This window comes from Oryctolagus cuniculus, chromosome 1 (genome assembly GCF_964237555.1).
Source record: "Oryctolagus cuniculus chromosome 1, mOryCun1.1, whole genome shotgun sequence".
Lineage (NCBI taxonomy): Eukaryota > Metazoa > Chordata > Mammalia > Lagomorpha > Leporidae > Oryctolagus > Oryctolagus cuniculus.
Genome location: NC_091432.1, coordinates 5,989,091 through 6,013,645, shown reverse-complemented (window position 1 = coordinate 6,013,645; position 24,555 = coordinate 5,989,091). Strand labels below are relative to the sequence as shown.

General features: G+C 63.2%; 2 protein-coding genes and 1 long non-coding RNA gene across 9 annotated transcripts; 2 read left to right on the top strand and 1 right to left on the bottom strand.

Moving 5' to 3' along the window:
* Positions 1 to 6,942: 6,942 nt before the first annotated feature.
* Positions 6,943 to 12,748, top strand: KAT5 (lysine acetyltransferase 5). 7 transcript variants are annotated; one of them, XM_002723992.5, is made up of 14 exons: positions 6,946 to 7,196; positions 7,296 to 7,362; positions 7,675 to 7,743; positions 7,839 to 7,975; positions 8,239 to 8,394; positions 8,481 to 8,555; positions 8,657 to 8,731; positions 8,884 to 9,132; positions 9,330 to 9,419; positions 10,526 to 10,666; positions 10,747 to 10,840; positions 11,863 to 12,022; positions 12,100 to 12,181; positions 12,264 to 12,748. In XM_002723992.5, the coding sequence occupies exons 1-14, from the start codon at positions 7,185 to 7,187 to the stop codon at positions 12,396 to 12,398; spliced, it is 1,542 nt and encodes a 513-aa protein (XP_002724038.1). In that variant the 5' UTR covers positions 6,946 to 7,184; the 3' UTR covers positions 12,399 to 12,748. The 7 variants fall into 7 exon arrangements, with proteins under 7 accessions (XP_051683928.2, XP_051683929.2, XP_017195601.1 ...); XM_051827968.2 differs by having other exon boundaries at positions 6,943 to 7,196; positions 12,100 to 12,748; XM_017340112.3 differs by having other exon boundaries at positions 6,944 to 7,362; positions 12,264 to 12,398.
* On the bottom strand, positions 11,569 to 13,871 carry RNASEH2C (ribonuclease H2 subunit C). Its single transcript, XM_051827981.2, has 4 exons — positions 13,439 to 13,871; positions 13,141 to 13,289; positions 12,948 to 13,067; positions 11,569 to 12,843 (listed from the first exon to the last, which is right to left on the bottom strand). The coding sequence occupies exons 1-4, from the start codon at positions 13,608 to 13,610 to the stop codon at positions 12,817 to 12,819; spliced, it is 468 nt and encodes a 155-aa protein (XP_051683941.1). The 5' UTR covers positions 13,611 to 13,871; the 3' UTR covers positions 11,569 to 12,816.
* Positions 13,872 to 13,941: 70 nt separating this feature from the next.
* Positions 13,942 to 18,461, top strand: LOC138848487 (uncharacterized). Its single transcript, XR_011386320.1, has 2 exons — positions 13,942 to 14,169; positions 18,136 to 18,461. It is a non-coding gene; the product is annotated as an uncharacterized lncRNA (long non-coding RNA).
* The last annotated feature ends 6,094 nt before the right edge of the window (positions 18,462 to 24,555 follow it).

Below are 24,555 nucleotides of genomic sequence, written 5' to 3'. Positions count from 1 at the left end.
CTTGTCACTCTGGGAACATCCCCGCACACCCAGAAATGATGCTTAACGGGGTACCTGGGCACCCTGTGCGGCAGTCAAGTGGGTTCCTGAAGTCAGTCACCACACACCCTAAACTATGTCAAGTAAGTGCGTCTAAAACATTTTTACTGCAAACCCGCTCTCCCGCGGCGTGGTCCCCACCCCAGGCACAGGGGAGTTTATCCCCCGCTCCCAGCAGCACTGGCGGAGGCTGCTTCAGGAAGTGCTACCTCCTCACACCGCTGGCACTGCCCGTGCGTGGGCTGGACACGTTCCTGTGGTCAGAGGAAGCCCCAAACACAGCTGCAGGCAGATGTGGGGGAGCTCTCCACCACGCAGAGGGAGGGGGTCGTGGGCAGAGGGGGCAGCACCTGCAGCGGACACGTTGCATTTCCGCAACGGCAGGCATAAGTGGGGTTTTGAGAGCACTTGGGCGTGCTGTCGCGGTTGACGAGAGCCGCTGGGTTCTGCACGCTCACCTGTACGGAACAGCGCGCCGGCCCGCACTCGCACCACCTCTGGGCGTTCCCCTTACTGTCCCCACAGTGTCTCCCGTGGTCTCGCTCCCTTCCTTCCGCACGGCCCTTCCGCAAGGGGCAGAATCAAGCCGGGGACCTCTGTGCCGGGGCGTCTGTGAACCTCCTCTTTGTATTTGAGACATTTAATTTGAGAGGCAGTGTGAGGGAGCGAGGGCTCCTCCGTCCGCTGCCCGCTGCCCACGTGGCCAGGATGCGGTGGGGGAGTGGAGCAGCCACAACTTGAACCGGTGCTCCTACAGGATGCCAGCGCGGCAGCTGGGGGCCTAGCCCGCTGTGCCAAAGCCCGATCCTGTGCTGTGACATTCAGAGTGGAATTTGCTCAAATCAATACTTAATTAAAACCCTTCAAGCCCAAATTCTCGGAGCTAGTGAAGAAGGTGTGGGTGCTGGCTTCTCTCTCTGCTGGCCGCCTCACACGTGGCCAGCAGGGATGGTGACACTGCTGGGGGGATGGGGCTTTATAATGTTGTGTATAATCAGAAAAAAAGATAGTTTCTTTTTAAAAAAGATTGATTTATTTGAAAGGCAGCGTTACAGAGAGACAGAGGCAGAGAGGGCTTCCAGGTGCTGGTTCGCTCCCCAGATGGCTGCAATGGCCGAGCTGTGCTGATCCGGAGCCAGGAGCTTCCTCCACATCTCCGACGTGGGTGCAGAGACCCAAGGACCTGGGCCATCTTCCACTGCTTTCCCAGGCCATAGCAGAGAGCGGGATCAGAAGTGGAGCAGCCGGGACTTGAACTGGTGCCCACATGGGATGCTGGCACCGTAGGTGGCAGCTTTACCTGCGAGGCCACAGCGCCGGCCCCACAGATATTTTCCAGAAGTGCTGGGCCCCTGCCCCTCATGTGGAGACAGGGATGGAGCCCCCAGCTCCTGGCTGTGGCCTGGCCCAGCCCTGACTGCCGCAGCCATTTGCGGAGTGGAGGGAAGATGCTCTCTCGCCCTCTCTGCCCTCAGCCTTTGAAATTAAAAAATAATACTAATAAAAAATAAAAAAGGAAGTTAGCCATTCTTAAGTGAAAGCTGAAACGCAGGACGTGTCACCGCCTGACAGTCAGGATCCGTGTTTCCTAAGAGGCACTTCAGACGCACAGACCTTCAGCCTGCTGCTGCCAGACGCTCGCTTCTCTGGTTTTGTTGTTAAGATTTGTTTTTATTTACAGGAAGGCAGAGTTAGAGAGAGGAAGAGAGAGAGGTCACCCCCCTGCTGGCGCACTCTCTCTGGTTCACAACTGCTGTAGCTGGGTTACAGCAGAGCCAGGAGCCAGGAGCTGCCACCAAGGCTCTCCCGGGGCGGCAGGGCTCCAAGGCCTTGGGTCGCCTGCTGCTGCCTTCCCCGGTGCACTGGCGGCGAGCTGGGTGCGAAGTGCAACCGCGGCGACAGGAACTGGCTCTCCGACGCGGCACGCCTGTGTCCCAGGTGGTGGCCTGCGCCACCGTGCCCCAAGGCTGGCCCCTGCCTCCCCCTCTTTAAAGAGGAGAATGCTTCGTCAGCCGGTCCTGACCTTCTTTTGTGTTGAAGTCAGTTTTGGGAAGGCAGACCTCAGATCAACTCCTGGTTTCCGGCTGAAGCATTTCCTACCGGTGGCAACTCCTCCTGGTACTCCTCCTGTCGAAGGCTCACAAAGCATCACCGCCTACGGCGAGCGCGGAGGCGCTGTTGTGTCACGGACGTTAGCTGTGGCAGCTCAGAGCCGGCATTTTACTGCCAGCAAGACTCGCACGCTGTGCGGAATCCCGCGACAAGATGACCAACCGAAGGATTTATTTTGCTTCCAACTTTTTTTTTTTTTTTTTTTTTTAAGATTTTATTTATTTGGGAAGCAGAGTTACAGACAGGGAGAGGGAGAGACAGAGAAACGTCTCCCATCCGCTGGTTCACTCCCCAAACAGCCACAATGGCCAGAGCTGTGCCGATCCAAAGCCAGGAGCCCAAGTGCTTGGGCCGTCTTCCACCGCTTTCCCAGGCCATGGCAGAGAGCTGGATCGGAAGAGGAGCAGCCAGGACTCTAGCCAGCGCCCATATGGGATGCCGGCACCGCAGGCGGCTCTACCCGCTGCGCCACAGCACCGGCCCCGAGACAACGAACTCTTGGACAAAAACTCCTGCAGCAAACAAGGTGTCCTGAGATCTTTTCCGGAACCCTCAGCTGTCTGCCCACACCCACCCCCCAACCTTGACTCTGCCATTCCCTCCCCAGGGAGCAGGCCTCCCAGCAGCCACCCCACCCTCTCCAGCTGTAGCAGCCACGATGCGGGACCTGCGGGAAAGGCCCCTGGTCTGGTCCGGCCCCTGGCCACAGGACTGGCTGAGGCCGCGGCACACCCTCTAACACGGCTCAGTCCCAGGGAGGCCCAGGACGCTCCCTCCATAGTGCAGGCAGGGAGAAGCCTCTCCTTGGACGTGGCCTTGGAACATGAAGGCCCCAGTGTTGCGGGGTGCAGGAGACCCCAGGAGGCTGGAGCAGAGAGAGGCGGAGCCAGCGGTGACACTGCCGAGCCCCCAAGTGTCCTGAAGCGTTGCGTGTCTTCACACTACACAGCGAGACCGTCCCTCATCAGCCAGCGAGTGGGGCGCTGGTGGGCACCCTGCCAGCCGCCCTCAGAGGGCCCCACCCCGGCGGAGCACGGCTCTCACCGCTGTCGCACGGGGTCCTGAGCGCTGGGTTGCAGCCACCTGCTGATGCGGGGGCTCATCTGTGCCTGTCCCCGTCGCCCTTGAGGGTGTGTATGCAGCTGGCGCTCAATTAATGTCGTTCAGTGGCCCTGTTTCTTTGCTCCTCTTTCTCTGCCTTTGCTGATGCTGGTGCCACCGCCTGGAAGGCCCCCAACCCTCCATGATCACCATGGACTCAGCTTCCCAGCCGCAGGGCAGACGTCAGAGGTGCCGACTCCCCCCGGCAGTCCTGCGCGGGCCTCCGGCTCCTCCCAGGGCAGCCCCGGGCACACATCCTGGGAACCGTGCTCCACCCACCTGGTGCTTTATTTATCTATTGATATTTTATTTTTTGACAGAGTAGACGGTGAGAGAGAGAGAGACAGAGAGAAAGATCTTCCTTTGCCGTTGGTTCACCCTTCAATGGCCACTGCGGCCAGCGAGCTGCGGCCGGCGCACTGCGCTGATCCGATGGCAGGAGCCAGGAGCCAGGTGCTTCTCCTGGTCTCCCATGGGGTGCAGGGCCCAAGCACTTGGGCCATCCTCCACTGCACTCCCAGGCCACAGCAGAGAGCTGGCCTGGAAGAGGGGCAACCGGGACAGAATCCGGCACCCCGACCGGGACTAGAACCCGGTGTGCCGGCGCCGCAAGGCAGAGGATTAGCCTAGTGAGCCGCGGTGCCAGCTATCTATTGATTTTTAAGATTTATCTATTTATTTGAAAGTCAGTTACACAGAGACAGAAAGAGTTCCTTCATCCACTGGTTCTCTCCCCAGACAGCTGGTCAAGGCCAGGGCTGGCCCAGGCCAAAGCCAGGAGCCAAGAGCTTCATCCGGGTCTCCTACGTGGTCGGCAGAGGCCTAAGCGCCCGGCCACCTTCTGCTGCTTTCCCAGGTCATTCGCAGGGAGCTGCGTTGGAAGTGGAGCAGCCGGGATGGGGTGGGCCCGGCAGGCGGCAGCTTTCCCAGCTACTCCACCCTGCTGGCCGCCACCTGGAGGTCCTGCTACGAGCCAGACACTGCCCCAACAGCTGGGGACACAGCAGTGGACATGCCCCAAATCCCAAATGCACGGATCTCGCACTCAGGGAGGGAGGGGTCGTAACTCAGTGACTAAGGAAAGCACAGGGTCTGACAGCCGGGCACGGAGCCGGCGGAAAGGTGAAGGCAGCGGGGGGAGCAGGGCGTGCAGGCGGTCAGGTGCGCGCGGGCAGGTCCAGTGGAAGGCCTCACGGGGAGGAGACGCCGGAGCCGGGCGCGGATGCACCGGGGAGGAGACGCCGGAGCCGGGCGCGGATGCACCGGGGAGGAGACGCCGGAGCCGGGCGCGGATGCACCGGGGAGGAGACATTGGAGCCGGCGCGGATGCATGGGGGAGGAGACGCCGGAGCCAGGCGCGGATGCACCGGGGAGGAGACGCCGGAGCCGGGCGCGGATGCACAGAGAGCACTGCGGGCAGGAACCGGCACCGGCCCTGGGCTAGCACAGGCCTGCTGTGTCCTCAGCCGGCAGGGAGACCGGGCCGGGAGCGAGGGGGCAGAGGAGAGGAGGCAGAGCGCCATGGCGGAGGTGGATTCGGATGAGGCTGAGCGTCTAGGTAAATGAAAAACTACCGGCGGATCTGGATCAGGGTGACCGGTCTGCACACTGTTTTTAAAGGACCCCTCTCGTTCCTAAAGGTTCGGCCCCCGCGGTGGTTCTGGGAGACGTGGGGTGCTCTGCATGGAGTGTGGTGCCGAGGCAGGGAGAAGTGAGAGCTCAGGCGTTTGTTCCGGGATTTGAGGGGAGCAGAGCAGTGAGAGCTGACTTAAGATTTTCGGCCTCGGGGCCGGCGTTGGGGCGCAGTGGGTCAAGCCACTGGCCGTGATGCTGGCATCTATATGAGCGCCAGTTCGAGTCCCGGCTGCTCCACCTCCAATCCAGCTCCCTCTAATGCACCAGGGAAGGCAGCGGAAGACGGCCCAGTGCTTGGGGCCCTGCGCCCGCGTGGGAGCCAGGGATGCAGTTCCAGGCTCCTGGCTTCAGTTTGGAGCAGCTCCAACCGTAGCTCCCAGCTGGGGAGTGAACCACTGGATGGAAGATCTCCACCTCTCTCTCCCCTCTGCCTTTCAAGTAAAATAAAACGAATCTCTTAAAAAGACTTTCGGCGGCCAGTGCTGCGTCATAGCGGATGAAGCCGCCGCCTGCAGTGCCAGCAGCCCATGTGGGTGCCGATTCAGTCCTGGTTGTTCCACTTCCAGTCCAGCTCTCTGCTGTGGCCTGGGAAAGCAGTAGAAGGTGGCCCAAGTCCTTGGGCCCCTGCACCCACGTGGGAGACCTGGAAGAAGCTCCTGGCTCCTGCTTCAGACTGGCCCAGCGCTGGCCATTGTGGCCAATTAAGGAGTGAACCAGCGGATGGAAGACTCTCTCTCTGCCTCTGTAACCTTCAAATAAATAAATCTTTAAAAACATCCTTTATGGGCAATGAAATTTAAACTTCAAACAACTTCTCCTGTTAAGAAATACTGTTTTGTCCCCCCAACCGCTTTAACACATCAACAGCACGGGTGCTGGTCAAGGGCGCAGTCCAGACACCATGCTCGGCCCCAGCCCCCGCAGCCAGGGGGCCCCAAGGCCCAGCCGCGCTGTCAGCGCCGCGCGTCCCCATGGGAGCCGCTGCCCCTGCTTCCCGGCCTGCCCGGCGGAGTTCCAACAGGACCTGCTCGCGAACACGTGGCCCTCCCTCGTCTCCAGACCTCTTCCTCTCTCTCTTCCTTCTTAGCAGCTTCACAAAGACCAAGGCGGGGTGTAGTAAAACGGCGCCGTCTTCCTAAGCCCAGCCCGGCTCAGCCGAGCGCGGGCTTCCCAAGGCCCAGCCGCAGGGTCAGCTCCAGCCCACGCTGAGGGGCCTGGCCGGCCACGTCCTCCCTCCGCACGGCCCCGGAGGACCCGTTCGCCACAGGCCGCTGCTCTGCGCGCCAGGGCCCCCCCCACAGTAACCCTGCCCCTCACTCCGGCGTCTGGTGTTCTGTGGGGGCCCACGGGCCGCGGGACACGCCAGGCCCACACCCGTCTGCCTGTCCACCAGACACGGGCCAGCGCGTGCAGCGCGGCGCGGCTGCCCCCGCGGGACGGCCTGTGCGTCTGGAACTTTCTCTGGGTCCCTTCAAGCCTTCTTTCCAATAGTTAAGCTTTCAGCCAGCGCTGCCCGGCTACTCCAGCCCGACCGCCCGCGCCTGACCACCCTGCTCGGGTTTTCGGGGTTCCCCAACACTTAGCCCTGAAACAGAGGCAACCGCGGCCATTAACCCTCCCCTCCCCGCAACTTCCAGGAACGCGAGCTCCGCCAGGGGAGGGGTCTGTCCGCTCGCCCCCACGCGCTCCAGGGCCGGCAGTGGAGCCCGGCACACGGCGGGAACTCACCGCACGTCTACAGGCCGCAAAAATAACGCACACACCGGTTCTCAACCAGGAACTCGGGGTACGAGGTTAGACACCCGCGCCCCCGCGCCTCGAACTCGGCCCCGCAGCCGTCCCGCTACTCCCGCCCACTTGTCCAACTTGGCCACGCCCACCGCCCGCCCTCAGGCCCGCCCCGCGCCCAGCACGCGCACCCGGCGCCGGGCGACGCCTCCCGCCGCCACTAGGAGACTCCCGAACGCGGCCGCCCGTCCGAGCCCAAACACTAGTCCCACGTGACCCGCGCCGCAGCCACGTGACCGGCGTCGCACCCGGTGGGCGTCACGTGACGGACTCAGTTTTCCTCCAATCGCGGCGCACGTTGTGGAGGTTCCACCCAAGACCTGGCCCGAGGCTCCGAGCACCCCATTTTCGCGCCGGCCAAAAGGGCTAGCTCCCCGCTTCCAGCCGGGCGGCGGTGTCCCTCAAGGGTCCTTTACTAAACAGGCTCAGAGGGCCCGGGTCTGCAGCGTTCGCGATCCCGGAAGTGACGTCTCCCAGAGGGGCCGGAAGTGGCAGTAGAGGGAGGGAAGATGGCGGAGGTGGTGAGTCCGGTGCCCGGGGCGGGGCGGAGGGAACCAGGGGAGGTGGGTAGAGCCCGCGGCCCCACAGTAGCCGACCCTGGCGCCGCGCTGTCTCCCCAGGGGGAGATAATCGAGGGCTGCCGCCTACCTGTGCTGCGGCGGAACCAGGACAACGAAGATGAGTGGCGTGAGTGACGTCGGGGGGCGGGGCTAAGAAATACGAGGCGGGAGGGAGTCAGCCGAATGGGGCGGGGCTTCTAGAATGCTGGTGCGGGCGGGGCGCTGGCGCTCCAAAGGAGGGGCGTGGCTTCTAGCCGTTCCGACCTGGACAGGGCGGGGCCTGGAGAGTGGGTTGCACTTGGTGTCTGAAGGGGGCTTGGGCGCGAGCTGCGCAGTGCTGGGGCGCGGGGATCCGGCCGAGGGGTGGGGCTCGGGTCCTAGGAGGGTGGCGTCTCGGGGCCCTGCCCGTCTAAGGCCTCTGCCTGTGCCGTTCCCATAGCCCTGGCCGAGATCCTGAGCGTGAAGGACATTAGTGGCCGGAAGCTCTTCTACGTCCATTACATTGACTGTGAGTCCTGGGCCTGGCTGAGGTGGGGCTGCGGGGCGGGCGCGGGGCGGGGGCAGCCTCTGGCATTCCGTCCTGAGCCATGCCCACCGCTGCAGTCAACAAACGCCTGGATGAATGGGTGACCCACGAGCGGCTGGACCTAAAGAAAATCCAGTTCCCCAAGAAAGAGGCCAAGACCCCGACCAAGAACGGACTGCCTGGGTCCCGCCCCGGATCTCCCGAGAGAGAGGTGGTGAGTAGGGCCCCACTCCACCTCTCCTGCCTCCTACTCTTCTCGTCTCTCGGCCTTAGGGGGCTCCTGGCTGGGCAGGAGGCAGCACCCCCCGCCCCGACTCCAGCTTGCAAAGCATGGGGCCAGGTTGCAGATGTAGCTTCCGGTCCAGTGGCCAGTCCTTGAGAAGGCAGCGGGCGGGGCTCAGTCACTCCACGCCGAGGGGGCCCCTCGTCCCCTGCGCCTCCCCACCCCAGAGGAAGACCCTGGACCTATCTCTGCAGCCGGCCTCCGCCCAGGCCAGCGGGAAGACCTTGCCAATCCCGGTCCAGATCACGCTCCGCTTCAACCTGCCCAAGGAGCGGGAGGCCATTCCCGGTGGTGAGCCCGACCCGCCGCTGTCCTCCAGCTCCTGCCTGCAGCCCGGCCACCGCTCCACGGTACCCTCAGCACTTCAGGGACCTTCTTTCCTCTCAGGTCCCCCTTCCCTACCTTCTCACCCACCGGCCTCGGTTTCCCTCTGCAGAAACGGAAGGTGGAGGTGGTGTCGCCAGCGACTCCCGTGCCCAGCGAGACGGCCCCGGCCTCCGTGTTCCCCCAGGTAGGCCCGAGCCGTCTCGTCTCACTGCCCTGCCTGCCCTGCCCCCGCCGGCGTCTCCGGCTCAGCTCACAGCCCCCCGCATTCCCGCCGTCTCTTCACAGAATGGGTCAGCCCGTAGGGCGGTGGCAGCGCAGCCAGGGCGGAAGCGGAAGTCAAACTGCTTGGGCACGGACGAGGTGGGTCTGGGGGCTGGGTGGGGAGGGGCCGTGAGGCGGGTGGGCGGGGGCTGGGCCTGGTCTCTGAGAAGTGGGGTCACAGCAGCTGCCCCGGGGTCGCAGACGGGCGGCGCGTGGCTCCTGTAACGTGCCGTCTCCCCCGGCCCCGGCAGGACTCCCAGGACAGCTCCGATGGCATCCCGTCGGCTCCGCGCATGACTGGCAGCCTGGTGTCCGACCGGAGCCACGACGACATCGTCACTCGGATGAAGAACATCGAGTGCATCGAGCTGGGCCGGCACCGCCTCAAGCCGTGGTACTTCTCCCCGTACCCGCAGGAGCTCACCGCGCTGCCGGTCCTCTACCTGTGCGAGTTCTGCCTCAAGTACGGCCGCAGCCTCAAGTGCCTGCAGCGCCACCTGGTAGGCGGAGCCCAGGAGCGCCCGCCCTGCGCCCCAGAGTCCAGGAGCACCCGCCCCGCCCCCCAAAGTCCAGGAGCGCCCGCCCCTGCGCCCCCCAGAGTCCAGGAGCACCCGCCCCGCCCCCCAGAGTCCAGGAGCGCCCCCGCGCCCCCCCGGAGTCCAGGAGCGCCCGCCCCTGACCCTCCTCTCCTCCTCAGACCAAGTGCGACCTACGCCACCCCCCTGGCAACGAGATCTACCGCAAGGGCACCATCTCCTTCTTCGAGATCGACGGGCGCAAGAACAAGGTCAGTGGCCGCGGGCAGCGGGCGGCTGCTGCTTGCTCGGGGGCACACTGGCCTGCCCAGCCGGCAGCTTGTTCAGCCCGTGGTGTTAAGAAAGGTTTGTTTATTTGAAAAGCAAAGTTAGAGCGTGGCATCCGCTGGTTCACGCCCCAAATGACCACGAGGCCGGGGCTGGGCCAGGAGCCTGGGGCTCCATCCGGGTCCCCGCACGGGTGCAGGGGCCCGAGCGCTTGAACCATCTTGCGCTGCTTTCCCGGGCCACAGCAGGGAGCTGGGGTGGAAGCAGAGCAGCCGGGTGTTGCAGGAGACGGCTTAACCCGCCGTGCCAAGGCCAGCCCCGTGATCGGCCTTGACCTCCGCCGTAGGTGGGCTCTGGCAGGGCACGGCAGACAGAGCTCCTGAGAACTCGGGTTCTGTGAGGGCAGGGGAGGCGGGGAGGGGACCCAGGAGTGGAGTGGGGCTCAGAGGGACAGAGGAGGGGGGAGGCGGCAGGAACGCAGGGACGGGAGCAGGCTCAGCTGGGAGATAAGGCTAACTTGAGACTGGAGCGCGAGGGGGGGCGGCCCTGGCCTGCGTGCAGGGAGTTTGAGAGGCGGCAGCTGCCTACGCACCCCTCCGCGTGAAGTGTGGACTGGGCACCCGCGTGGCAGTGCGCAGGTGAGGAGCCAGGGGTGAGGTTTCTCCAGGAGTTGTGTGCAGAGGCAGTCCCCTGAGGGTGGGGGCCCTGCTGGTCCTCGGTGAAGAGGCAGAGCCCCGCCCTCCCTCGGGGAGCGGCAGGTGCAGCCGTGGGGTGAGTGGAGAGCTGGGTCTGCTGACAGCGACTCCCAGCACTGCCACACAGGGGCTCCCTCGTGTCCTGGCCGGAGACACTTCCTGCGTTCCAAACTGTACGCTGGTGTCCAGCACAGCAGGGCCAGGGAGCCGCCCCGGGCCCTGCTGAGACGGAGAAGGGGCGGGCAGCGGGGCAGACCCTCCGTCCCCAGGGAGGTAGCTGGACGCTGTCACAGCGCGCGGGCCCCAGGCAGGGACGACCCCACCCGCTGGCCTGGCCCAGGGGCCCTCTCGGGTGGCACCACCAGTGGGAACGGGCTCTCCCTCTCCCCCCGCAGAGTTACTCCCAGAACCTGTGTCTGCTGGCCAAGTGCTTCCTGGACCACAAGACGCTGTACTACGACACAGACCCCTTCCTCTTCTACGTCATGACGGAGTACGACTGCAAGGGCTTCCACATCGTGGGCTACTTCTCCAAGGTCAGCGCCTGCCCGCTGTCCCCGGGGGGCCCTGGGGTGGGCGCAGACCCTGCCCTCACGCTCGCCCACCCCTCCTGCAGGAAAAGGAGTCCACGGAAGACTACAACGTGGCCTGCATCCTCACCCTGCCCCCGTACCAGCGCCGGGGCTACGGCAAGCTGCTGATTGAGTTCAGTGAGTATGTGGCCGCCCCGCCCAGGGCCCGTGCACTGCCGCTGGTGCCTCAGGCCACACGCCCACGGCTGTCCCCCACTGTGCAGCTCAGCCAAGGGGGTCGGCCAGGAACCAAGCTGGGGTTCGCCGAGGTCTCACACTCCAGGGTGACTGCTCCCACCCCATCTTGGCCAGGGCCCCAAACCTCAGCCCACTCTCCCAGATCTGGCTGACCTGCTGCTGCCCACGGCTGTGGCATGAACCCGCACAGCTGAGCAGGAACCCAAGGGTGCCCACCCCCTCCGTGGTCCTTGCAGGCACAGCAGGTCAGGGTGGACGCTGGGACTGGCCAGTGTGCAGCAGGGGCAGGAGAGCAGACAAGCGCGACCGGCCCAGGGCCTTGCCCCTCGGGGTCTGGTGGGGCCAAAGGGGCTTGCGAGGAGCTAACTTCTCGTGGTCAGCTGGAGGAGGGCAGGGGCAGGGAGGCCTCTCTCCAGCTGGGAAGCGCTTGGTGAAGCTCCTTCCTCACCACCACGCAGCCCGCTCCATCCCAGAGCAGCTGGCGAGCCCGAGGTCCCAGCCAGAATGTGACGGACAGAGGGCGGGGTCTGCCCTGCCTCCCTCTGCACCCACACAGCAACGGCCAAGGACATGGGCACCCCCCCAGCCTCGGCTGACTGCAGGTGCCCCCCCCAGCACCCAGGCCAAGGGCGAGCGCCTTCAGGTGGTGGGCAGAGAAGCCACGTGGCTCTAATTCTTAAATGCTTTTCATTTTATTTGAAAGGCAGAGACAGGTCTGGTCAGGGGTTCACTCCCCAGTTGCCCACAGCAGGCAGGGCCGGGCCAGGCTGAAGCCAGCAGCCTGGAGCTCCGCAGGGCCCCACTGGGCGGCAGGGCCCCAGGTCCCTGGTCCGCCTGCACTGCCAGGCTGCAGGTTAGCGGGTGGAGCAGTGGGCGTCCGGCCCGGCCCCCTGCTGCAGGATGTGCCCGCTGCGATGCCACTGTCTGACCGCTTACCCACCTCTCCTGCTCCCCTGCTCCAGGCTATGAGCTCTCCAAGGTGGAAGGGAGAACGGGGACCCCAGAGAAGCCCCTGTCGGACCTGGGCCTGCTGTCCTATCGCAGTTACTGGTCCCAGACCATCCTGGAGATCCTGATGGGGCTCAAGTCCGAGAGTGGGGAGCGGCCGCAGATCACCATCAAGTGAGCCGGCCGCCCCCGGGGGTGCGTGGCTGTCCCCGCCCCGGGCCGCGGGAGACCTGACCTTTGCCCTCCCGCAGTGAGATCAGCGAGATCACCAGCATCAAGAAGGAGGACGTCATCTCCACGCTGCAGTACCTCAACCTCATCAACTACTACAAGGTGGGGCGGGCGGCCAGGGCCGGGCAGTCGGGAAGCCGGTGCGGGCCGGGCGCTGACCCCTGCCGGGCCCTCTCTCGCCCAGGGCCAGTACATCCTCACGCTGTCCGAGGACATCGTGGACGGACACGAGCGGGCAATGCTGAAGCGGCTGCTGCGCATCGACTCCAAGTGTCTGCACTTCACCCCCAAGGACTGGAGCAAGCGGGGGAAGTGGTGACCGGGCCTCCGGGCGCGGGGCCGGCGAGCACGGGACCCGGCGCCCCCAGCAGGCACAGCGCGCGAGGCGCGCAGGGCAGCGCCAGACGGGGCTGGGCCCGCAGGGGCCACGGGTCAGTGCCCAGGCCCGCCGAGGGCTCGGGTCAGCGCCCAGGCTGAGCTGGCTGCGGGCCCGGCCTGCCCTGACCAGGGACCAGGAGGAGCCGGGCGGCTTGTGCAGTGCGCAGGGGCTGGGGGCAACTGTACAGGACACTTTCACTGTAAAAATGGCTTTTGTAAAGTAGAAGGTGGGGGTGGGGTGGCCCTGGCTGCGGCCCCCGCACCAGGCAATAAATCGTTTCCGTAGGCGGAGCCTCCAGGGTTCTGCACAGCTGCGGTGCGGGGCGTACTGGTCGGCAGGTGGGGACGGGCTCCGGCTCTCAGTCCTCCGCCACCTGAGCGTGAATCTGCAAGAGGAGCCGCCTGTAACCGTGCGGGGGCCCGGCCGCCCCCACTGACCCCGTCCGGCGTGGGGGGCCCCGCGCCGCAGCGACCCCGCCCGTGCACTCACCGCGGCCGCGAGGCTCGGCCAAGTCAGGGCCCCGCGCACTTTGGCGTCCGGGCCCGGCACGGTCTCCAGGCCCCACAGCGTGAAGCGGCCGAAGCTGGCGGTGGCGCCCAGAAAGCGGTCCTGGGGAGGGAGGGAGGGAGGCGGCTCAGCCCGGCCCCGCCGCCGCGCCCGCCCCGGGCCCGCCGTGGCTCACCAAGTCCCGCTCCAGCGGCGCCCGCTCCGCGTCCCCGGACCCCGGCCGCCCGTCTGCCTTCTCGGCCGCCAGGACGTAGCCCGCGAAGCCGGCCGGCACCGCCACCTCCTCGCCCCGCAGGCCGCGTCCCCGAAACGACGCCTGGAGTCCTGCAGGAGGGAGGCGCAGGGCCCGCTCAGGGACACCCGGGCCCGGCGCAGCTGGCCCACGACCCCGCCGCCCCCGCCGCCGGGACTAGGGCTCCAGGCGCCCTCGCAGCGCGCGCCGGGGAGCCGCGGGGAGGCGGCCGCCAGCTCACCGTCGGGGCCTCGGCGGACGGCGGGCGTGAAGAAGCGACGCACGGGGGCGGGCCGGCTCGCCAGGACCTCGCAGGGCAGCAGGTGCAGCGTGCCGGGGGCCGCGCCGCGCAGGGAGTCGGGGCGCAGGTGCACGCGGTGCCCCTCCACGGCCGCCTCGCCCGCGCCCTCCATTCCGCGCCGCTAGTCCGTCGCTCGCGGGCGGAGGCCGAAGCTGGCGCGTAAAGCGCGCGGGGCCTCTCGGGAGGTCGGGCGCCGCGGAGCGTCACGGGAAATGTAGTCCTTCCGGGATCCCGCCCGCAAGCCCCGCCCCTCCGCGGAAAGTCCCGGGTGGTTCAGTCACGCAACAGGGCGGGCTCTGCGGGCAAACACGCGCGCACGCGACCGGCCGTGTGCGCGGCGCCCCCGCGGGACCCGCGAGCTGGCCGTGGAGAGTAACAGAAGCGGCGCCCCAGGGCAGCGGCTGTGGCGGCGGGGACCGGGCCGCGCCGCAGCGTTCCCGCAGCGATGGGGCCGCCCGCCGTGGCCCTGTCCGCGCGGGGCCGTGGGCCTCACCCCGCCTGGGGGAGGCCCTGCTTGGGCTGTGTCCGGGACGCCGACACCCGCGGTGCGTGATGGAGCGGCCGCTGCCGCCGCCTCTGGGCCCGCCGCGTTCTAGATTCGTCGTGCAAACCGCAGACGCACGCGGGAGACGCCCACGCGCCTGCGCAATCGGACCCTGCGGGCACAAGCGGTGCGCTCGCAGACGGGGCGGCTGTGGGGCGTGCAGAGCGGGCGCTGGAAAATGGAAGTGAAGATGAGGGGTCAGGGCCGCGGATAAGGCGGCCGCCCGCAGTGCCGCATCCCGCGTGGGCGCCGGTTCGAGTCCCGGCTGCTCCGCTTCCAGTCCGGCTCCCTGTTGATGCGCTGGGACCGCAGTGGAGATGACACAAGTGCCGGGCCCTGCACCCGCGTGAGAGACCTGGAAGAAGCCCCTGGCTTCAAATGCAGCCATTTGGGGAGTGAACCAGCGGATGGAAGTCTCTCTCTCTCTCTGCCTCGCCCTGCCTGTGACTCTGATTTTCAAAAACAAAGGTTATTCCTGGTGCAGCTTTGAAACCCATGCATTTTCTTTTCATAATACACATTTCCATGACCTTTTAAAGAACGCGGCCCCTGTCCCCAGGGGCCAGATACTTACTAATTTTTTTTTTTGATAAATTATTTTGCTGTTCCCAATAGTTTATTTTCTTGGTTTCCCCCAGTTAGTCATCTCTCTCTCAAATACAGATAACTGTGCTGCTTCGTTCCATCTTGCAATTTCTTTTCTTTTTTAAAAGATTTATTTATTTTTACTTGAAAGAGTTACACACACACACACACACACACGGGTCTTCCGTCCGCTGGGTCACTCCCCAATGGTCTCAATGGCCAGAGCTGGGCTGATCTGGAGCCAGGAGCTCTTCCGGGTCTCCCACACGGGTGCAGGGGCCCAGGGACTTGGACCATCTACTGCTTTCCCAGGCCACAGCAGAGAGATGCATCGGAAGTGGAGCAGCCGGGACTTGAACCAGTGCCCATGTGGGATGGCGGCACTGCAGGCGGCAGCTTTAACCTGGGCCGCAGCACCGGCCCAGGGTTTCTTTTTAAATCGGGAACAGATCGTTGGATCTGTCTTGATAGCTTTGGTCCTGTTAGGTTCCCGCTGCCTGGGTTCTGTGATGTCACGTTCATGGGCCTCTGCATTTTGGTGAATCAGGAAGTGGGTCTAGAAGTTCCGCTGGGCTCCTCGGGAGGGCGCGCTGCAGCGAGACTGGGGGCGTTGCTGTCTGCCCGGAGGGACCTCGCGGCTCTCAGCCGTGGGTGGCCACTGCCTGGGTGGTTTAATTCCTTCAGGTTACAAAGCTGACTTTTCAAGCCCACTGCGCCTTCTCCCTGGCTGAACCACTGCTGTAAAGTCCACTCCCTGCCGTCAGCGGTGAGCGCAAGAGAGCAGGAGTGATCGCTCGATGCCTTTTCTGTTTGTAGACCGAGGCGCTGTTTCTCTAGCGCATTGCACGGCGACCTTTCAAAACGCACGATTGTTAGGGTGGGCGCTGTGGTGGCGCCGCTAAGCTGCTGCTTGGGACGCCTGCATGCCAATTCTTTCTGTTTCTTTTAATGTAAAGATTTATTTATTTGAAAGGCAGAGAATCAGGGCTGGGCCAGGCTGAAGCCGGGAGCGTCCTCTGGGTCCCACGTGGGTGCAGGGGCCCAGGTGCTTGGGCCGTTGGATGAAAGATGATCCTCGCCCATCCGTCCCTCTGCCCTTCTGACAAAATGAAAATAAATAGGAATTTTAGATAAAATGCATCGTTGAACGCTGGGTCTCACGCTTCTGAATCTTTGCCTGGGACCCTAGTTGTCTTTTTTTAAAAAATTACTTATTTTAGAGGCAGAGCAGTGGCGGGGCGAGGTGGGGGTGGCCGTCTGTCTGCGGGTTCACTCCCCAGGTGGCTGCAAGGCCAGGGCCTTGACCTCCATCCCGGGCTCCCAGGGGAGCGGCAGGGCCCAAGCGCTGGTGCGGGATGCTGGCACCACCACCCCCACACTGACACCGGCCCCCCGGTTATCTGCTGTCCTGTACCACGGGGCGCCAGCTTTCCTGCCCGGACGTGGACGCTGGGTTCCTTTTACAGGGAGAGAGGCTGTGGTGGAGTCAGGCGCCGGAGGTGCCCTTCTGCTGAGCTGGCTGTTCTTTTAGAAGCTTTCAGCGGATGAAGCTAGAAAACGCGGATCTTTTTTTAAAGGTTTATTTATTTATTGAGAAGCAGAGTTAGAGGAAGAGAGAGAGAGAGGCAGAGGTAGAGAGAGGCAGAGGCAGAGAGAGAGCGCGAGGTCTTCCGTCTGTGGTTCACTCCCCAAATGGCCGAAATGGCCGGAGCTGAGCTGATCCGAAGGCAGGAGCCAGGAGCCTCCTCCAGGTCTCCCACGTGGGTGCAGGGGCCCAAGCACTTGGGCCATCTTCCACTGCTTTCCCAGGCCACAGCAGAGAGCTGGATCAGAAGTGGAGCAGCAGGGACTTGAAACGGCGCCCACATAGGATGCCGGAACTGAAGACAACGGCTTTACCCGCTACGCCACAGTGCTGGCCCCATGATTAGCATTTTATATGATTCCATTTTCTCTCCTTAGCACATCACTTAGGCTTAAAAAGCTTTGTTTTCAGTGACTGCCCTAGAGTTCCAGTTTGTAGGGCTTTTAGACATTCATAATTACACATTTCTAGTCAATCTAGGTCCATTTCCAGATGCCAACACCACTTCTTGGGTAACTGCAGGTGTCTTCTAATGAAATCCTGTCCCGGCCGTCGCCGCGGCTCACTAGGCTAATCCTCCGCCTTGCGGCGCCAGCACTCTGGGTTCTAGTCCCGGTCGGGGCGCCGGATTCTGTCCCGGTTGCCCCTCTTCCAGGCCAGCTCTCTGCTGTGGCCAGGGAGTGCAGTGGAGGATGGCCCAAGTGCTTGGGCCCTGCACCTCATGGGAGACCAGGAGAAGTACCTGGCACCTGGCTCCTGGCTTCAGATCAGTGCAGTGCGCCGGCTGCGGCAGCCATTGGAGGGGGAACCAATGGCAAAAGGAAGACCTTTCTCTCTGTCTCTCTCTCACTGTCCACTCTGCCTGTCAAAAAAGAAAAAAAAAGAAAAAAAAGAAGAAATCCTGTCCCGTGTCATCTCCTGGCCGTTAATGTTGCCTGTCCGTCTGCCACACTCAGTGCGCTGTGCAGTTACCTGTCTGATCAATTGGGAATAATGAAAAGATTTTGTTTTACCTTAATTTATTCATCCTCTGATGCACTTCCTGTTGTATGTAGATCTGCGTTCCCGGCATTTATAATTTTCCTTCTTTATAAAATGTAACTTGTCAAAGATTATTTATTTATTTGAAAGGCAGAGGGGAGAGAGAGAGGAGGAGGTCTTCCCTCTGCTGGTTCAGTCCCAGTAGCCCAGGAGGGCCAGGCGGAAGCCAGGAGCCCTGCGCCTCGCTCTGGTCTCTCACGGGAGCGCTTAGGGACCTGGGCTGGAAGCAGGATCACTCGGACCCGGGACGCTGCCTCTCAAGTGGCGGCTTAGCCCGCCGGAGCCGTCCAGCCGCTCTTGCGAGGTGGGTCCACTGAGGACAGAGACTCAGGCTGGGAAGGCCCCCGTCACTTTTGGAGGTTAATTTAATGCGCAGACAATTCTAGATTGTCGTCATTTTTCTTCTTTTCTTCATTTAACGCTTGAGAATGTCCCTGCACCCGCAGGAGATGAGGGCCTGGGGTGATTGCGGTCCTGTTCCTCTGGGGGGAGGGGTCTCCCCCTCCGGCTTCTGTTACGATTTCTCCAGCGTGAATGCTCGCCCAGCAGCAGGGTGGCCGCGGCCACGTCCGAGTAGCTGCTCCTGACCGTGGCTTCCTGCCGGTGCCGTCCTGCGGGTGGCTGGGCCCCTGCCACCCACACACGAGACCCCGACGGCTTTCCCGGCTCCTGGCTTCGGCCCAGGTCTGGCTCTCACTGTTGCCGGCATTTGGGAGTGAACCAGTGCATGGGGAATCTCCCTGTCTTGTCTTTCTGCCTCTCAAGTAGTTTTTTTAAAGATTTATTTATTTATTTGAAAGGCAGAGGGAGAGCTTCCATCCGCTGGTTCTCTCCCCAAATGGCGACAATTTTTAATTTTTTTTTATATATATATTTTCTCAGGGCCAGTGCTGTGGCATAGTGGGTAAAACCACTGCCTGCGGTGCCGGCATCCCATATGGATGCCGGTTCATGTCCCAGCTGCTCCTCTTCTGATCCAGCTCTCTGGGAAAGCAGTAGAAGCTGGCCCAAGTCCTTGGGCCCCTGACCCCACGTGGGAGACCTGGAAGAAGCTCCTGGCTCCTGGCTTCAGATCGGTGCAGCTCCAGCCATTGCAGCCAACTGGGGAGTGAACCGACAGAAGGAAGACCTCTCTCTCTGTCTCTTCCTCTCTGTCTGTAACTCTACCTCTCAAATAAATAAATAAAATCTTAAAAAAAAAAAAAAAAGGCCTTCGAGGTTTATCCGTAGTCCGACGTCAGAATGCCCTCCTCTTGGCGGTGGATACTACTTTTCCTGTGTACACGCCACACTTACCATCCAGTCGGCTGTCAGTGGACAGTCTGTGGTTGTTTTGCACTGTTTTTAAGTTTTATTTATGTGAAAGGCACAGGAAGACGCGCGCGAGAGAGAATCTTCCATCTACTTCTTTACTTCCCAGATGTCCACGACAGCCCAGGCTGGGCCAGGCTGAACCCAGGACCTCACACTCCACCCGTCTCCCACGTGGGTGGCAGGGCCCAAGGTACCCGAGCCTCACTGCTGCCTCTCAGGGTGCGCACTAGTGGGAAGCTGGTTTGCACGGAGCCAGGACCCACACCCCATTTTCATGCCAGTCTCCCGTCTCAGAGCACCACCCGAGTCCCGGCTGCTCCACCTGCAACCCAGCTCCTCGCTAATGTGCCTGGGAAGGCCGTGGATGATAGTCCAAGTGGGATGCTGACTAGGTTAAAGGCACACGGAGCACAGCGTCCAGGGGCTGGATTCCCAGGCGCACTGGGGCTGCTTCTGCATTTCTGTTCCAATGCTCTGCTCCCTGTTGCTGCACCAGTTACAGCCTGCAAATTATGGAGGCCTCCCTGCCCCCCCCCCCCGACAGCGGGGGCGAGGGACGAGGGACGGGGAGCGGGTGAGGTCTGCGCTTCGCACACTGGTGTTTGGGGGGGGGGGCGAGCTCCCGCACCAGAGCGCAGGGGTGCGGTGCAGCAGCTCAGTCACCGCGCAGCCGTTCTAGAGGCCACGCTGCCTTCGGGGTGGGGGTGGGGTGTGCCACGAAGATGGTTTTTTAAGATTATTCGAAAGGCAGAGAGAGAGAGGTCTTCCATCCACTGGTTCACTCTCCAATTAGCTGCAACAGCCAGAGCTGCGCCGATCCGAAGCCAGGAGCCAGGAGCTTCCTCTGGGTCTCCCACATGGGTGCAGGGGCCCAAGGACCTGGGCCATCCTCCACTGCTTTCCCAAACACATTAGAGGTGACCTGGACAGGAAGTGAAGCAGCTGGGACTTGAACCGGCACTCACATGGGATGTGGGCACTGTAGGCGGAACCTTAACCTGCTACAGCACAGCGCTGGCCCCGTGGTCACCCCACTTCTGATCCAGCCCAAGTGCGTGGATCCCTGCCACCCACGTGGGAGACCGGATGGAGTTCCAGGCTCCTGGCTTGGACCTGGCCAGCCCCCCACCGTTGTGGCTACTTGGGGAGTGACCAGGAGATGGAAGACCTCTCGCTGTCTTTCCCTGTCACTCTGCCTCTCAAATCAATAAGAAATCTTTTTTAAAAACAGCAAGAAAGCAAGCACTAGTCAAGCTACTCTTTTTTTTTTTTTTCACAAAAAATGTAAAACACTGTCTCAGTGTTTCTGTTTGAAGTCAGCGTACTGAATAAGCTGGCCTCACCTTTTCATTTATTCATCTATCGCCATGGACAGAAGAAAGAGCTTTTAAAATTGTCAAAGACTGGCCGGCACGGCGGCTCACTAGGCTAATCCTCCGCCTTGAGGCGCCGGCACACCGGGTTCTAGTCCCAGTTGGGGCGCCGGATTCTGTCCCGGCTGCCCCTCTTCCAGGCCAGCTCTCTGCTGTGGCCAGGGAGTGCAGTGGAGGATGGCCCAAGTGCTTGGGCCCTGCACCCCATGGGAGACCAGGAGAGGCACCTGGCTCCTGCCATCAGATCAGCGGTGCGCCGGCTGCAGTGCGCCAGCCGTGGCGGCCATTGGAGGGTGAACAAACGGCAAAAGGAAGACCTTTCTCTCTGTCTCTCTCTCTCACTGTCCACTCTGTCAAAATAAATAAATAAAAAATTGTCAAAGACTGGGGCTGGCGCTGTGGCGCAGGGGGTTAATGCTGGCCTCCCATATGGGCGCAGTTTCGAGACCCGGCTGCTCCACTTCTGATCCAGCTCTCTGCTGTGGCCTGAGAAAGCAGTAGAAGATGGCCCAGGTCCTTCGGTCCCTGCACCCACGTGGGAGACCCGGAGGAAGAAGCTCCTGGCTCCTGGCTTCGGATCAGTGCAGCTCTGGCCATTGCAGCCAGTTGTGGAGTGAACCAGCAATGGAAGATCTCTCTCTCTCTCTCTGATTCTCCTCTCTCTGTGTAACGCTGACTTTCAAATAAAATTTTCCCTACTTGTTATTACTATCGTTCTACGTGACTGCAGGTTGCACGGCCACTTTATAGTCGCACACAGCTGCACAAACCCGAGTGTGTGTGTGTGTGTGTGTGTGCACGTGTGTCCATGTGGGTGCCGGCGCTGCAGGCCGCAGCTTAGCCCGCCCTGCCGCAGCGCCGGCGGCGCCTCACCTCCTGAGCGTTGTGTGTTGCCACATTTCACTCAGTCCTCACCTGGATGACGTCGGTGACGTCGGTCTTTCGTTTTGCCTGTCCTCCACCAGCTGCGTTACCAACATTGCATTTGCTTCCCTTCCCGTCCCGTCCCGTGAAGGACTTGCGGCACCCGGCGTGGCCTTCGTCAGAGCCCCCGCCTGGGCCCGGTGCCGGTTCTGTAGGGAGGTCCCTCGGTCATTCTGGCCGTCTCCTGCAGGCGGCCTGTTATCTCTCCCCGAGGAAGCAGTCATGTCATTGAGGTTTTCAGGCTTCTTAGTAACTTTCAGCATTAAAAAACTGTCGGGGGGGGGGGGGCTGAGAGGCTGCTCGGGATGCCTGCAGCCCCCTCGGTGTCTGGGTTCGAGCCCCGGTTCCGGCACACCTGGGAGGCAGCAGGTGCTGGCTTGAGTGCAGGCCAAGTGCTACCCAAACCTTGACATGCTTTAATTTTCTTCAAGAAACCAATTCTGTTTTTAGGATTTACTTATTTGAAAGGCAGAGTTATATATATAGAAAGAGGTCTTCCATCCACTGGTTTACTTGCCAGATGGCTTCAACAGCCAGGACAAGACCAGGCCAAAGACAGGAGCCAGGAGCTTCTTCCGGGTCTCCCACGTGGGTGTAGGGGCCCAACGACTTGGGCCGTCTTCTACTGCTGGATGGAAGTGGAGGAGCCAGGACTTGAACCGGTGCCCATGTGGGATGCCGGCACTGCAGGCGGTGGCTTTACCCACTGCGCCACAGCGCCGGCTCCAGAGCTGTGCATTCTTTATTAAAGGAACCGGCACTTACGAAGGCTGGTGTTTTTCTTCTAGTGTCCCCTGGTAGTCTGTAAAGCAGAGGGGAGCCCAGCAGACACTGGGGCCGTGGACGGAGAGCGGAAGCACAGAACAGCGGCCTGGCCGTGTCCACACAGGAAACCCCTGTGGTGCTGAGGCGGCCGTGTGGATGGGGCCGTTCTGACCTCCGGCCAGGCCAGACTGCCGGGCTGCACTCAGCCAGACGAACTGCAGGGTGAGTGACTCCACAGTGGTCTGGGCCGGGCGCCGAGTGCAGCTCAATCCAAACCAGCGTCTCCTGTAGGAACCAGCAGCTCCACACGGCTGATCCGTACCGACGCTCACGGTAGAGGCCGGCGCTGGCGCTGCGGGGTGAGCTGCTGCCTGCGAGGCAGGTGCCCCATAGGAGCACCGGTTCGAGTCCTGGCTCTCCACGTCCTGGGAACACAGCCCCCCGCTGGGGAGTTCCCCACATCTGGGGAAGTCACGGGGGCGTGCAGACCACGAGCCTCGCCCTGGGAAGCCACCTTGGCCTGGCGACTCCCCTGCCAGGTGAGTACGGCGGCTCCACTTCCCGCCCTGCTAACGCGCCTGGGGAGTGCTTGGGCCTCTGCCACGCACGTGGGAGACCTGGATGGAGCCCCGGGCCCCTGGCTTCGGCCTGGCCCAGCCTGGCTGTTGCTGCCGTTTGAGGAGAAAGCAGCAGATCTTTCCAACTCTGCCTTTCCGATAAATAAGTCTTAAAAAGGTGGGGCGGGGAGTCCGTTGCCCCCTCGGGATCCTGACCACAGCTCTGGGGCAGCCAGGGATGCAAGGGGCCCACGAGGGGCAGGGGCCCAGACTGTGGGCGTGAGGAAGGGCTCGCCTCACCAAGGACCCCTGAGGGCGGGAGGACACAGAACAGGTGTGGGAGGAAGTCATGAACCCCAGGGCGGGGCTGCCGGCAGCACAGGATGCCGGGGGCGGTGTGAGTTTCGGGGGAGGAGTGATTTCCGGTGCGGCACAGGGGGCTGCTCGCAGACGCCCCAGGGGTCGCTTCGCGGACCCTCGGGCACACGCCGTTCTCGCTTGCTGCATCCTGCAGACACCCTGGCTGAGACAGAAATCAGCCAACAGCCCAGGGCTTCCCCTGGCCTCACAGGCGCCCTCACTGCTGCTCAGCCTCCGTGGCAACAGGCGCCTGCCTCCCCCGCTGCCCTGGGCGAGCTGCCCCACGGCGGGCAAGGACACTGGCGACCTGCAAGTGTGCACTCAGCAACGTCCACGCAGGTGGGCGAGTGACTGATGCGATCCACGGGTCCCCTGGGAGGACAGGCAGCCACGTGGGAGCACGCCCGACTGCTGGGATCCGGGAGTGAAGGGGCAGACAGGCGGGCACCTCCCGCTGGCCACGCCCCCTCCATTCCCCAGTGCCTGTGCTGGGAACCTACTCATCAAAGCCCTGTCTTTGGGGGTGGGACTTGCGGGCGAGTGGGACTTAGGGGTGAGTGGACGGGCCAGGGGGTCACGGCGGGAGTGGCCGTCCCAGGTGATGAGCGGGTGCCAGCACCGGTCTTGGACTTGCCAGGCTGTAGACCCAGCCCGACTTCCTGTTACAGCAGCAGAACGTGGGCTGAGGCGCCTCCTCAGTCGCTCAGAGCCGCACACGCAGGCGCCGCCGTGCAGCCCAGACCACAGGCCCACAGGCCCACTGGGGCACTGCAGGAGCCGTCGCTGAGCCCAGTTCTGGTGCAGTGCTGGTCCCAGCCCCCGGGGAGCGGGGGGCCGAGGGGGCGGGGATGGGTCGTGGTCCATGCTTCTGGGGGTCTTCATTCCCAGACAAGGGCTGCCATCACCTTCTGCGTCTGCAGGCAAACAGAAAACCAATCCATCTCCGGACTCTCTGCCACGAGTCTGCGTGAGAAGTCGGCCTCCCCGGCCAGGAGCCCTGCGAGGGCTGTGGGTGGAGGAGAGCAGGCCCCGGCTGGGAGAGGTTCAGTCTGCAGCAGGGCCAGGCTTCCGGCTTTGTGGGTGTCGGGAGGCCACGGTACCAGCCCTGCCCCTCATCCAGGGTCCAGCAGCTCCTGCGGTGGCCTCCAGGGGGCGGACTTCCCCAGCCTCCCGGGCAATGTGCCGTAACAGGCTGACATCCTTTTCTGGCTCCTCCCTCGTGTGGCAATGGCCTGCCAGGTGACAGAGCAAGTTCCCGCCTGCCACCTTGACCTGGGACAAGCGGGGGGGAGGCCTCCCTCCTGGAGACGGGGCCACCCGTGCAGGAGGGGCCGCTGGAAAGCAGAGGGAGCCGCAGAAGAGACGCTGCCCTCCAGAGCAGCGAGGCCCCAGCCGCGGTCTCGCTTCCTACCCGGTGCTGCTGACCGCAGCGTCCTGGGGGCTGCCCAGGCCGGAGAAGGCCGGCCACTGCCGCCAGGGGATGACAACACACCACTCCCTCCAGCCAGTGACCTTAGGAAAACGCGGAGTTCCTCGTGGGCGGGACTGTCGCAAGGGTGCAGTGAGGCAACGCACGTGGACCCCGGCCCAGCCGAGCTGGCCGCGACCACACAGCGTCCTGCCTGTCCGAAGAACTAGGGGAGCCAGCTCCCACCCAGCCAGACTCCTGAGCCCGACTTCCTAGGGGCTGGCTCCAGTCAGCACAGGCTGGGGGAGGCCTCCCTCCTGGAGACGGGGCCGCATGGTCTCTACGGCCCCCCTCCGGAGTTCCCGGCTGTCGGTCCGGCACCCCACCCGGCCCGAGCTCCTGAATCACCAAGGGGCCTTGGGCAAGGCCAGACCCTGCCTGGCCAGGGTCCCTGGAGAACCACAGCCTCACTGGGCAGGAAGGAGCCGTGGATGGACGCTGGCAGTGCTGGTGTGCAGTCTGGGAGCTCTCCTGGGCCTCTCAGTCCCACCCCAGAGGCCTGCGCCCAGCTCGGGCCCAAGAGAGAACCAGAGGCCGAGGG

What these genes read in the sequence shown, in the direction of transcription:
- KAT5 (XM_051827968.2), top strand. An exon ending in GGACAACGAAGATGAGTGGC is followed by an intron (nt 7,363 to 7,674) that starts GTGAGTGACGTC and finishes CCGTTCCCATAG; the next exon opens with CCCTGGCCGAGATCCTGAGC. An exon ending in CGGCCTCCGTGTTCCCCCAG is followed by an intron (nt 8,556 to 8,656) that starts GTAGGCCCGAGC and finishes GTCTCTTCACAG; the next exon opens with AATGGGTCAGCCCGTAGGGC.
- RNASEH2C (XM_051827981.2), bottom strand. Translation starts at nt 13,610, where the DNA reads ATGGAGGGCGCGGGCGAGGCGGCCGTGGAGGGGCACCGCGTGCACCTG. An exon ending in CGCCGCTGGAGCGGGACTTG is followed by an intron (nt 13,068 to 13,140) that starts GTGAGCCACGGC and finishes CTCCCTCCCCAG; the next exon opens with GACCGCTTTCTGGGCGCCAC. An exon ending in GGCCGAGCCTCGCGGCCGCG is followed by an intron (nt 12,844 to 12,947) that starts GTGAGTGCACGG and finishes CTCCTCTTGCAG; the next exon opens with ATTCACGCTCAGGTGGCGGA.